Source organism: Prionailurus bengalensis, chromosome E4 (assembly GCF_016509475.1).
Source record: "Prionailurus bengalensis isolate Pbe53 chromosome E4, Fcat_Pben_1.1_paternal_pri, whole genome shotgun sequence".
NCBI lineage: Eukaryota > Metazoa > Chordata > Mammalia > Carnivora > Felidae > Prionailurus > Prionailurus bengalensis.
Window position 1 is genome coordinate 27,813,563 of NC_057360.1, and position 12,974 is coordinate 27,826,536.

The 12,974-nt window shown below is 36.9% G+C and overlaps 1 protein-coding gene across 3 annotated transcripts in view; it reads right to left on the minus strand.

Moving 5' to 3' along the window:
* The window catches only part of CEP350 (centrosomal protein 350), a 156,888-nt gene that overhangs the window by 105,143 nt on the left and 38,771 nt on the right, over positions 1-12,974 (minus strand). For all 3 annotated transcript variants that reach the window (XM_043568419.1, XM_043568417.1, XM_043568418.1), the window contains exons 7-11: positions 12,064-12,177; positions 8,283-8,396; positions 4,569-4,715; positions 2,419-3,077; positions 1,521-1,642 (exon numbers count right to left, since the gene is read on the minus strand). In XM_043568419.1, coding sequence (XP_043424354.1) covers positions 1,521-1,642; positions 2,419-3,077; positions 4,569-4,715; positions 8,283-8,396; positions 12,064-12,177 — 1,156 coding nt within the window. The remainder of the gene's footprint in view (positions 1-1,520; positions 1,643-2,418; positions 3,078-4,568; positions 4,716-8,282; positions 8,397-12,063; positions 12,178-12,974) is intronic.

Consider the following 12,974-nt stretch of genomic DNA (forward strand, 5'->3'; position numbering starts at 1 on the left):
AAGGTGAAGAAATTTGATATTAAAAAAAAGGAAAGGGGTGCCTGGGTGGCTCAGCTGGTTAGGCATCCAACTCTTGACTTCAGCTCAGGTCACAATCTCACAGTTCGTGGGATCGAGCCCCACGTCAGGCTCTGCACTGACAGTACAGCCTCTCTTCTCTCTCTGCCCCTCCCCTGCTCGTGCATACTTGCTCTCTCTCAAAATAAATAAACCTTAAAAAAAAAAAAAAAAGGAAAGGAACATGTGCAAGCTAACAATAATCGATCTGTTTACATCTGATTTGTTTTTAATACTGGCTAACTTGTTTAGAGTTAGAAGGAAACTCAGGAAAGGTAAAACAGGAGACTGAAGCCAGAAGACTATGTCGGACAATAACAATGGGGCTGAGATGAACTGAAGAGTACACCTACTGAAGGTATTCAAATTAAAAAAAAAAAAAACTTTACAGTTTATTTATGCTTGAAATTTGAAAGGTTATTTACAACTTTAAATAAATCATATGAAACTTATTGGGAGGCAGTGTGTAGAGTGGTTAAAAGCACAGAGTTTCTGGAATCAGACTGAAGTTCAAATCCCTCTCCACCACTAATGTTTTGATCTTGGAGAAAATTAATTAAATTCTAGGCCTCAATTAGCTCTTCTGTAAAATGGGAATAACAATAATGCCCAACTCAAGGAATTACAAGAAGAAATAAGCTAATATATGCAAAGTATGTAGATCAGTGCCTGGAAACTAACAAGTACTCAATAAATGTTAGCTATTCTTATCAGCATTTTTATTCCTTGGGGAGGCAACAGGGTGAAAGGACCACGTATACTGACCCAAATTGGGATGTGATTTGATCTTTATTTGTGCATTCTCACAAAAGAGTTCCAAATGCTTCTCTTCTCAAAATGGTTACTTTAAATTGTTTAAAACCATATAAACTCAAAATCCCCTCAAATTCCATGCATACTTTTTTTTACTTCATTGCAAACAATATATTACAGCAAGAAAAAATATTTTAAGCAAACAAGTAAAATAGTCCTTGATCAGCAATCCAGCCCTTGTTCACGTGTTCATATGCATATCCAAATACAACTTTTGAAAGGGATGATGGATAAAATGGAATGAGTCATCTAAAGAAATTCTGAATAGTAATGGACACAGATGTGCCTTTTGAAAATTATTCACCACAAATCCTTTAAAATATTAACTTCACTGTGATTCATTCATCCAGCAAACGTTTACTGCGTGTTTAGTTCAGAGAAAGCAAGAGTGCTTCCAATCGCAGGATCCCTGGGAGAAACTGACATTTCGGTTGGATATTAAAGGACAGGTAAAAGTGAACAACAGAATCGGGTATGCAGCAAGTACAGATGTACACCATGCTGAAGTATCCACCAGAAGATACTAACCAATTTCTAAATAAACTTCTTGCTCACACAGGAAGGTCAGTCAACAGAATTCACTGAGCTTAGGCCACTATACTAAATTTCATGGAAAGAATCTTAATCATACTTCATTCTCCCCTTTTTACCTTGCAAGAGGCTGTGGAGGTTCTGACAGAGACATGTCACTACTGGAAGATGCACTTAGGGGACGTTCCTGGACTTTGTTTTCTTTGTCAGATTCTCCAGAAGGTTGATACCCTGGTCTGGTCTAGGAGAAAAGGACAGCAAATTCATCTGACCCACATCCCAAAGATATATTCAGGGAGTACATAAGACTAATATTAATTCACTTCAATTTACAAAGATTCATGAAATGTGAGGGCTTTTTTCTCCTAAAATAAAACCAATCCAAATTCAGTTTGTCTTAAAAAGCAGCCATTACAATTAACAGCAAAATTGCATCTGAAACCCAAGAAGGGCACCGAATACTAACTGTGTAATTTGAAGGAAATAATACTCTTCCTAAACCTCAGTTTTTTTGTCTAGAAATAGTAATAGTACTTACCTTCTCAGAGTTGTGAGGATTTAGTGAGGCTTTACCCTATAAACCTTTAACACAGTCTGTGGTAGGTACATGGCACGTACTGAATGTTATTCTTAAAACAAGAGCAATACTCGTAAAATCATCACATACAATAGGATATTCTCTAGGTTCCGCACAGATCACAAAACTAGGCTTTTATGAACATCATCTAACTTTATGCTCAGTAACACAGTGAAAAGTAGGCAAGGATGGAACTAACAACAATGACGAGCTGAACAGAGATCAGGAACACTCACTCTAGGAAATGCTAAACTGAGCACTTCTTTCTAATCATATTTATCAAATCACTCTTCACACACAATAAGTTTCATGAAAAGATCATCATTATTAAATACCGTCTGGGCGTCTGTCTGAATATTCGAAATGATGGCAACAAAGTGGTGAATAAGGTTTTTCCAATCATGACTTACTTCCCTTTGTATTTCTGACACTACTATTACCTGCGTTTCCTGTGTGACATGTTGGTGAGGCGGCTCTTCAAGCAAGGTCTTTTCTAGTAGCAATTTGGAGTAAGTTTCCTGCAGTCGCCTGGTTACTGATGGCTCAGAAGGAGGCACATTTTTGACTTTAGTAAAGGCTTCTTTCTGTTTCCGATAGAGCTCCTGTAATCGTTTGTTCTTTTGCTCGGTGGCCTCCTTTTGAGCCTTCTTCTCTTCATTTTGCTTCCTCTTCCTTTCCTCCTGCTGTCTAACAATGTACTGCCGTACCTCATCTGTGTCATAGTGGCGCTTTTTGGAAATAACAGGGGGATCTTCATTAGCTGTTATTTTGTCAGGTTTTCTTTTTACTGGGCTGTGACTCCTAGGAGCTTGTACTGGTGCTGATGACTTCGGATTCTGTAACTCTCCTATTTCTTGCCTTGCAGCCTGAACTGTAGAATCCAGCTGTAGGTCATCAAGAATTCCACGAATTTCAAGAGGTAAAAAGTCCTTATTTAAGGCAGTACTGTCCTCCTGTTTATTATCTGGAAGAGATGGAGCTAATTTCTTTGTATTAGTCTCAGACCGAGCTCTACTTCTCGAACGTTCTGAGTTTCGTGGAAGATGTCTATGCGAAACATCCAATCTAGGATCAGATTCTGCTCTTCCAATATGACCCCCTGCAAAATATGAACTGTTAGCAATGTATGAAAATCCTAAATTCATTCCTAAGATTTACTGCAGTAAGGACAAAATTAGGGAATGTTCCTTTATTCTAAACTCAAATTCAAGTATCCGATAAAGTTGTTTAAAGACTATAATAGAAGGAAAGAAAAACACCTTTTTTAGAGGAGAATAATTTCAATCTTTTAAAAAACTAGACTTCCAGTGTGCCTGGGTGGCACAGTCAGTTAAGTGTCCGACTTGTGATTTCAGCTCAGGTCATGACCTCATGGTTCGTGAATTCAAGCCCCACGTCGGGCTTTGCACTGACAGTGTGGAGCCTGCTTGAGATTCTCTCTCTCTCCCTCTCTCCGCCTCTCCCCTGCTTACTCTCTCTCTCTCTCAAAAATAAATAAATAAACTTAAAAAAAAAGACAACAACTATACTTCCTTGGCATTTAAACAACGCATTTTTAATATTTCTAAAATAAAGACAAATCTATTGTTGATGTGAATATTTAAGTATTAATAGAGAATTATTATTTCTCTCCCATGTACATATTTAATATTCCTATCTCTCTCCATCCCCAAACCATCAAATCAGGAGTTCAAAACCCAACAATGTTTAGCTGCCACAACTCTCCAATGAATAACAGAAAAAAAATTAAATAGATAGAAAAACAATCATTTTAAAATCTAAATGCTTATTGACATGGCTTGATTTTAAACCAAGAATGCATATGAGTTTATTTATAAGCTAGTGAAAGTAAAGAGGAGTAAATACAAAGTATATATTGATTTCTATATCCCAAATTATAGTTGTGATTGCATTTCTTACTGAATCCATTCCAGAAGCTCAAATTAATTAAAGCAAATTTTGTTCCTGAAAAGGAAAGCTGGCCTGTAGTTAACTTATGTTTCATTTCCCAAAATTAGTGTTCATGAAACAAGTAACTAGTTATCTCAAAGAGCATTTAAGATACTTCACAAAGAGAAAAGTAATGGACTTGAGGGTCAAACCAAAGAGTTTTAGATTCTAGATCAAATTTTGCCACCCACTGAATATATACCCTGAGAAAAAAAATCACTTCTCTCTCAGGGCCTGTTTCCTAATCTGTCAAATAAAAAAAGCCAATATTATGAATGTCTGCCTCTGTTTGTGTAGAGAAAGACAAATCGGACTTAGTCTCTTAAGGTCCCTAAAAGTCTAATAAAACCTAATTAAATGATGCTTTTCTATGCAGCTGGCAGCTAAATGTAATTAACATAACAAATAGAATCCTTAATAAAAGTCATCATAAAATCTATATATGGAATTATCCACAGACAAGCCCAATAGAAGAACAGTTCTTCTTTTTTGAGCTACATTCACAATTATAAACCAAATTCCGAAAGCATTCTCAAGAGTACTTTCACCTTCTCTACGTACTTACACAAGCAATCTTTAATTGCTTTTCTCAACAATTTTAATTACTGAAACAATTTAATTTAATAATTTAATTACTCACCAGATTTAGTAGTTCTTTCTCTTCCACTTCTGTCACTTGATGCTGTTCTTCGCTCTTTTTGCTCCAATCTGGGTGCAGGCCCCAGAATCTTCTTTACTAATTTTTGTCCATCTCGCCAAGAAGATGTACTTATCAGACGACTGCTACCTAAAAAAATATATACATACACATACCGGGTTGAATTTAAAACTTCAAGTATATCTACTCAACCATACAGGTTTTGTAATTAATCTTTATGCTGATCTTATGCCAAAGTCAGAGGGTTTACAACCTAATTTTTAACCCAATGTCCCCCAAATTAATTAGCAGTTTGTTTAAATCTTGATTTACCCACACATCTCAAATAAGTATAAAATGCTATGGACATGGGGCACCTGGGTGGCTCTCCATCAGTTGAGTATCCAACTTCGGCTCAGGTCATGAGCTCATAGTTTGTGAGTTCGAGCCCCACGTCAGGCTCTGTGCTGACAGCTCAGAGCCCGGAGCCTGCTTCGGATTCTGTGTCTCCCTCTCTCTCTGCTCCTCCCCTGCTCACATGCTCTCTCTCTCTCAAAAATAAATAAAGATTTAAAAAAATTTGAAAAAAAAAATGCTTTGGACGTTAAGTACCAAACATTAATGATTCTTGAATCCTCAAGAAGCAGAGCACTGAATTCAACAGTTTGGGCACATAACAAAAAACATATCTTAAGTATAGTAAGTGTTTGGTTTACCAAAGGTACCTGGCACATAGTAAAGTGTATGTCTGCTGAATGAACAAATGACTTCAGCTAAGCATAGGAAAAAAATCCCAAGAAACATGTCACAGTTGCAAGTGATTACTGTTAAGGGAATGGTATTATAAGGAATTTCACATTATATTTTATAGATACATAGTAGAACTGTACATTACTTTTCTATGCATAAAACAATGACACTCACAAAGCAAACATCGCCAACAGTATAAACTGCCCTCATTATAAAAGTTCATGAAAGTATGGTCCAATAAACACAGCTGTTAAGAGAAAAACTCTTCATTTACTACTTTCAGACTGTAAAAGAATTAAAATTAGATCATCATACACCAACACAGGTGGAGTACTGTGTGGCTATTGCAAATTATAATTTCCATAAGAAATAAGAAAAAAGTTCTGGTGGTACAATGCTAAGAAAAAAAGACAAAATGTTATGTACGCAATGATTACATCACCTACTATTATGATTTTTAAACTACTGTAAGGAAATAAACAAAACACTAGTACTTTAAGTGAGGGTAGTGGTTTTCTGTTTTCTTCATTTTTCAAGCTTTCTGTAATGCTATTTTATTGCATTTGTAATAAAGGACATCCAATTTAGAGTTCTTTTAAAAAGGCTTCAATTTAAAAGTTTCAATTAAACTGCAGTTTTAATAAAACATCTAGTATTAAGAAACATGAATTATGAATCAGTGTTTACTTTTTAAGTGTTTCTGCACCTTGTTATTAACCTTAAGTGATCTAAAATGTTTAAAAGGCTTTAAGTCTACTGTTCAATCTATTTATAAGAAACTATGTTCTTAGGCAAAATGAAAGAACAGGCTTCTCTTGGAGTACAGCTTCTCTTGATTTCTGAATCAAAAGCAAGCAACCATGAATATACTGGGTAGTTATTTATAAATGTTGGCTTCTGAATATGCTGTGTGGTTATTTCTAAATTCTGGCTTTCTAGAATAGTCTCACTGCAGTCGCTGGTGGTAAAAGGGACTTTCAGTTATTGATAAACTATTAACACAGCTTTAGCACATTTAATGATTCTCTGTCAGTCACTGCACAGTGCATACATGGGAATTAGTCTACCACAAAACTGGAAAAACACAATCCAAGATCAGTGTTTACAAGTTACAATGGTCCCAGTGCTTCATTTCAAACTATGCCCCTGGCAAGAGTATTACATAATACCACATAAAAATAACACTTTGACATATTTTTTAATGTAAAAATTAGCTTAGTTTGTGTTCAGATAATTCACGTTCTTAAGAAATTTTGATTTGTATATAGTCAGGGTCATTCTGACATCTAGAGGTTAACAATGGGTGTCACAAAATCTGTTACTTCACATTCCATAGATTAGTCTATGATCAGAAAAACAAGTGTCTGGTTAAAAACCAGTGCCTCTGGGGCACCTGGGTGGCTCAGTCAGTTGAGTGTCCAACTCTTGATTTCAACTCAAGTCAAGATCTCATGGTTCGTGACATCGAGCCCCTTGGGATTCTATCTCCCTCTCTCTCTCTCTCTCTCTCTGCTCCTCCTCCATTCGTTCTCTCTCTCTCTCTCTCTCTCTCTCTCTCTCTCTCTCTCCCCCTCTTAAAATAAATAAACTTAAAATACATATATTAAAAAAAAAAAACACCAGTGCCTCATCACTCCTGCTCCATGTTCCTATAATTCCCTATCATACATTAGTCACATTCTATTGTAACTGTGTATCTACTATCTACTGTTTTCCTGACCAGATTATAAATTCCAAGAGGGTAGGGGCCATGTGCATCCTGCTTACCACTGTATTGCCTAAGCTTAGTATAGCACAGGGCGTCACATGTATAAAGTGCTCAAAAATATCTGCATAATGAATGAATGAATGATTGATTCTGAATGTCTCCAAACTGAAAGTGACAAATTCTCAACTTCCTCCACTCTCTCAGGCCAAATTACTCACTAACATAAATATGACAGCTAAATAACCATTTTCAATATACCAGAAATAATAATTATTATTAATGGAATCATACCTAACATTTGGGTGCTTACCATGTGCCAAATACTACATACTGCATGCTTTTAGGTATTAATTATTTTAGTTTTCACAACAACCCTGTGAGAAAAATACTACTGCTTTCCCATTTTACATACGGGGAAACCAAGGGACACTAAAATTAACTTACTCACCAAATGAACAAAGCTAGACATAACAGAACAGAACAGGTTATAAATGCAGGCAACCTAGACTAGGCCTGAAGTGTTAATAACTACAAAACTAGAGAATTCTCTTTTTCTCAGTCCTGATCTATTTAGAGTCTGGCCTGACCAGTATTGGCATGGACTGTTGTATTTTTCTCATGCAACATTTATTCTCTTTTGAGAGTAAGTGAAGGGATGTAGTGACAGTCATAGGCAATCCCTTTATATATAAAAGTTTACTACATAAAAATCATTACCTGTAATCTGGTTAATTTCTATTAAAAATAATGATTAAACAATTGGGCTGGGGAGATATGTTTACTATTATGGTGAACATAAGGTTTCATGAGTACATACATATGTGAAAACTCATCAAACTAACATTCTAAATATGTACAGCTTATTCTATATCAACTATACCTCAATAAAACATGTATGCAAAATAATGATATATAAAATGTACTGAATTTTTCTATGTGCCAAACAATGAAAACATCTGGTTAACAAGTATTTATTTCCAGCGCACCTGGGTGGCTCAGTCAGTTAGGCATCCAACTTTTGATTTTGGCTCAGGTAATGATCTCACAGTTTGTGAGTTCGGGCCCCATGTCAGGCTCCTGCTGACAGTGAAGCCTGCTTGGGATTCTCTCCGTCTCTTTCTGTCCCTCCCCCATGCATGCGCTCTTTCTCTCTTTCTCAAAATAAATAAACTTAAAAAAAAAAAAAACCACTTATTTCCATATAGAATGCCACTTCAGTATTATGTAATGGGGATGGGCATAATATTGAGAAAACCAACCTGTTTTGCCTTCTGGACTTGATAACTGTGTTACCTTCTGGACTTTTCGCACTGGCTTGACCACTTTTTTCTCTTTACTTTTTTCAGCAGGTTTCTCTTTCATAGAGATATCATCTGAAAAGCAGAAACACTTATAGCAAACATTATAATGATTCCTACCCACCCATTCATCCTCTTCCCAGTAAGAAAAATCAGCATAAAGCATGGTTCAAGTAGGGGGGAAAAATCTTCGCTGAGGCTACTTCTGTGACCCATAAGCTACCAATGCCAACTCCTCTTATGGAAAGGTCTAAAGATTACCACTAACTACCCCTACACAGTTTGAGTTCTCAGTTTTCATTTTTTGTTTTTCATTTTTGCTTTGTTTTGTTGTTGTGTTGTTTTGCTGTTGTTGTTGTTTTCCAGAAAACCCTCGAAAAATTTTCCTCATTTTCACAATTTCACAAACTGGAAAAAGTTACAAAAGTAATGCTTTCCAAGCCAGGGTTGGATCATTTATAGAATCTCACAGGTGAGTACTTTCACAGATTCTTATTTCATTTAAAAATTCCTACATATCTGAGATATTCATGAACTTCCAGAATAAAACTTCATAAAATAATATTCCCAAATATTAACCCTTTTATGGTTATGCTCGTGAAATATGTCAAGCCATTTCACATATAAATTACTACTCACTAATTTTTTTAAATTCCAATCTGGGGAAATAGACTAGCTATACATATAAACTTGAAAATCAACCTCAATTACAGATCTGAAGAAATGTAAACTTTAAAACACATATAGAGCTCTGCACTCTGAACAGAGTGGAAGTGTGAGTCAAAGGTCCTAAAGAAACAGCAAGCAGCAAGCAGACCAGTGTCCGTGAAATGAACACAGAGTAGAGAGAACCACGGTCAGAGACATAACTGAGGGCCAGATTGTGTGGGGCTTTACGAGTCACTGAAAGAGCTTCAGGTTTTACTTAAGAATGAGATCGAGAGGTTTTTGGAAGTTTTAGGGCAAAGGAGTGATATGATCTAAACTAAATCTTAACAAGCTTACTCTAGCAGTTGTGATGATAACGGGCTTACTAGAAGGACAGAAGCAGGAAGACCAATGAGAGGGCTATTGCAATAATCCACACAAGAGACTGATGGTGGCTTGGACCTAGGTAGTAGTGAAATGTAAACTTTAAAATACATATAGAGCTCTGCTCTTTCTCTGGAGAAAGGTGGTGAGGTGGAGAAAGTGGTTATATTTTAGATATATTTTGAACAACATGAAACATAAGGTCTGAGAGAAATAGAGGAGTCAAGGATGACTCAAGATCTGGGGCCTGAAGTAGAAAGATAGAATTAACAGAGATAGAGGGACTACCAAAGGAGTAGGTTTAAGGGGGTATCATGACCCCATTTAGTTAGCTCCATTTTGGATTTATTAAGTTTGAGAAATCCATTATATATCCAAAGGGAGAGGTAGAGTTAGCAGTTGGATACAAGTCTGAGTGCAGAGGAAAAGTCTGGGCCAGAGACATAAATTTGGGAATCAACGGCAACAGAAAATATTTGAAGTTCTGAGACTAGACGAGCCTGCCTAGAGTGTACATAAATAAACAGTAGTAGTAGCAGTAGTAGTAAGGGAAGAAAAAGAAAAAAGAGAGAGAGAGAGGAAGAGAAGAGAAAAGAAAGGGAAAAAAAAGGATAGACAGACCCAAGTACTGAGCCCTGGGCATGACTATGTTCAGATATCAGGGAGTTAATTAGGTAAAAAAAAAAAATCTGAAAAAGAGTAGCTAGACTCAGGAGGAAAACCAAACACTTAAGGAACCCTAGATGTCAAGTGAAGCATTTCAAGAAAGAAGTAATCTATCATGTCTAATGTCGCAGGGAGATCAAGATGACAACTGAGAATCAAACACTGGATTTAGCAATGTGGAAGTCACTGATGACCTTGACATTAGCAGTCCACAGAGAAGGCGGAGCAAAACCCAAATAGAAAAGGGTTCAAGAGTGAAAGGGAGGAGAAAAACCAGAGACAATGAGTATAAGGCAACTTTCTGAAGTTGTGCCACAAATAGGAGAGAAACAAGGCAATAACTGAAGAGAGTAGGGCCAAAAGCAGCATTCTTTTATGATGGCTGAGATAACAGCATGTTAGCAAACAGTCTGTTGATGGGCATGACCTTGAGGAGAGGGAAAATTTGATGATGCCAAAGAAAGGAAATAAGGACAAAGTGATGTCTTTAAACTTTTACAAGAGTAAATGGAACCTAAAACACACGTAGATGGGTCAGTCCTAGCTAGAAGCTAATGGACAGAGTTCAACCACCATGAAAAAGAAGGCAGTCTTACTAGACAGACTTTTTTTTTTAATGTTTAGTTTTAAGAGAGAGAGATAGCATGAGCAGAGGGAGGGGCAGAAAGAGAGGAGGACAGAGGATCCAAAGTGGGCTCTGTGCTCACAGCAGCAAGCCCCACATGGGGCTTGAACTTACAAATGCTGAGATCACGACCTGAGCCAAAGCTGGACGCTCAAACAAATGATCCACCCAGGTGCCCCAACAGACAGACCCTTTTTTTTTTTTTAAGTTTATTTATTTATTTTGAGAGGGACAGAGAAAGCACGAGCAGGGTAGGGGCAGAAAGAGAGGGAGAATTCTAAGCAGGCTCCGCGTGGTCAGCACAGAGCCTGACATGGGCTGAAAACCATAAGTCATAAAACCACAAGATCATGACTTGAGCTGAAATCAAGAGTTGGATAACAACCAACTGAGCTACCCAGGCACCCCCAGGCAGACTTCTTAAAGAATTCACTGACATACATCATTCTACTGGTCTGTAAAGATACTGACCTATAGAGGTATATTATTATTATCCCTCTTTTACAGATGAGAAAAACACAGGTAGTATATACATAAGTAAGAAGAGGCAGAACAAGAATTTGAACCCTTCCTTGTAAGCTAATTCCAAAATCTTTACTCTTAACGATTACATTATACTCCTTTTCCATCTCAGGAAAAAAAAGAAAAAAAACCTGAATACACCGTCCCAATAATAATACTAGGAAAACTGGACTGGACACTTACTACCACAAAATATATTAGCAAAATCTCTATGGGGGCTTGGTAGAAAAATCTCAGGCTGTAGAGTCAGACAGAGTTGGCTTTGAATTTTGGCTTCCATTCTCAACTACTCTATCTATAGATACAAACTTGGGGGAAATTACTCAGTAAGCCTCCATTTCCACAACTGTAAAACAAAAGTACAGGAGACTACGAATGCATCATCTTACCCCAAATTGCACTAAGCATTCCATAACATTACAGTATCACCTTCCCATTTCCCTCTTCAACCTTCCGTAAATTCCTCCTATTTCCAATTCTCTAAATGTATTCCGTTCCTATAAGGTTGATTTTTCTTTCTGCATTTTGCCCTCATGGTAGTATCATCTTATCTGCTGCCTACCAAATTACTGACCATCTCAAAGATCTCAGTCTAGTAGAAGTAAACTTCAACTAGACTCTGCTATGTTTCCTTCAAATCAGACAGGCCTGACTCAGAGAGTCTCTGAAGTTAAAAATAACCTAGTTTCTGTCTCATCAGCCATGTATGCTAATTTTAATCCTGGAGCAGAGCCTAGACGCTAAGAGAGCCTTATGACTGAAACCACAACTACTTTGGTATACCATGCAGTTAAAAAAGGGAAATACTTTTATTTTGGTGACAATTTTAGGTTTAAATATGATGTCAGATAGCATACATGATAAAACATGCAAAATCTAAGAATGCTCCACTCTCACCTGCAAAGTGAAGTGCTAAGTCTCGATACAGTTCTCGACTCATGTTTTGAAATTCAGCCTCCTGCCACACTTTCCCATCAGGTGTTCGAATCTTGGTCTCTGAAGGATTGAAGCCTAATATACACCAACAATACAAAACAGTCTTATCAAAGTTGCTTTATAAATTGAGATATAATTAACATAACCATAAAATTCACTGTTTTAAAGAACACAGTTCAATGGTTTTCAGTATACTCACAAAGTTATGGACCTATCAACACTAATTTCCTGTACCCATTAGCAGCCAGTCCTCCATCATGCTATTCCCTGGGAACTACTAACCTCCCTTCCACCTTCATGGATTTGCTCATCCTGGAAGTGTCATATAAATAGAATCCTACAATATGTGTGCGACCTTTTGTGTTTGGCGTCTTTCAATTAACATAATGTTTTCAGTCACCATGTAACATGTATCAAAGCTTTCTTCTTTTTTATTGTTGAATGATATTCCATTGCATGAATATATCAACATTTATTTATATATTTATCTGTTGATAGGTACCTGAACAGTTTCTACTTTTTGGCTAGTATTAACAATGTTGCCATGAACATTCATGTACAAGTTTTTGTGTGGACACATGTTTTCAGTTTCCTTGGGTATCATACCTAGGAGTTTGAATTGCTGGGTCATATGGTAACTCCATGTTTAACTTCTGAGGACTGCCAAACCATTTTCTAAAGGAGCTCTACCATTTTACATTCTCACCAGCAATGCATGAGGGTTCCGATTTCTCCACAGCCTCACCAGCACTTGTTATTGTGTTTTTGTTTGTTTCTGTCTTTTTTATTACAGCCATCCTAGTGGTTGTGAATGGTATCTCACTGTGGTTTTGATTTGTGTTTCCCTAAAAAATGCTGGCGAGCAGCTTTAT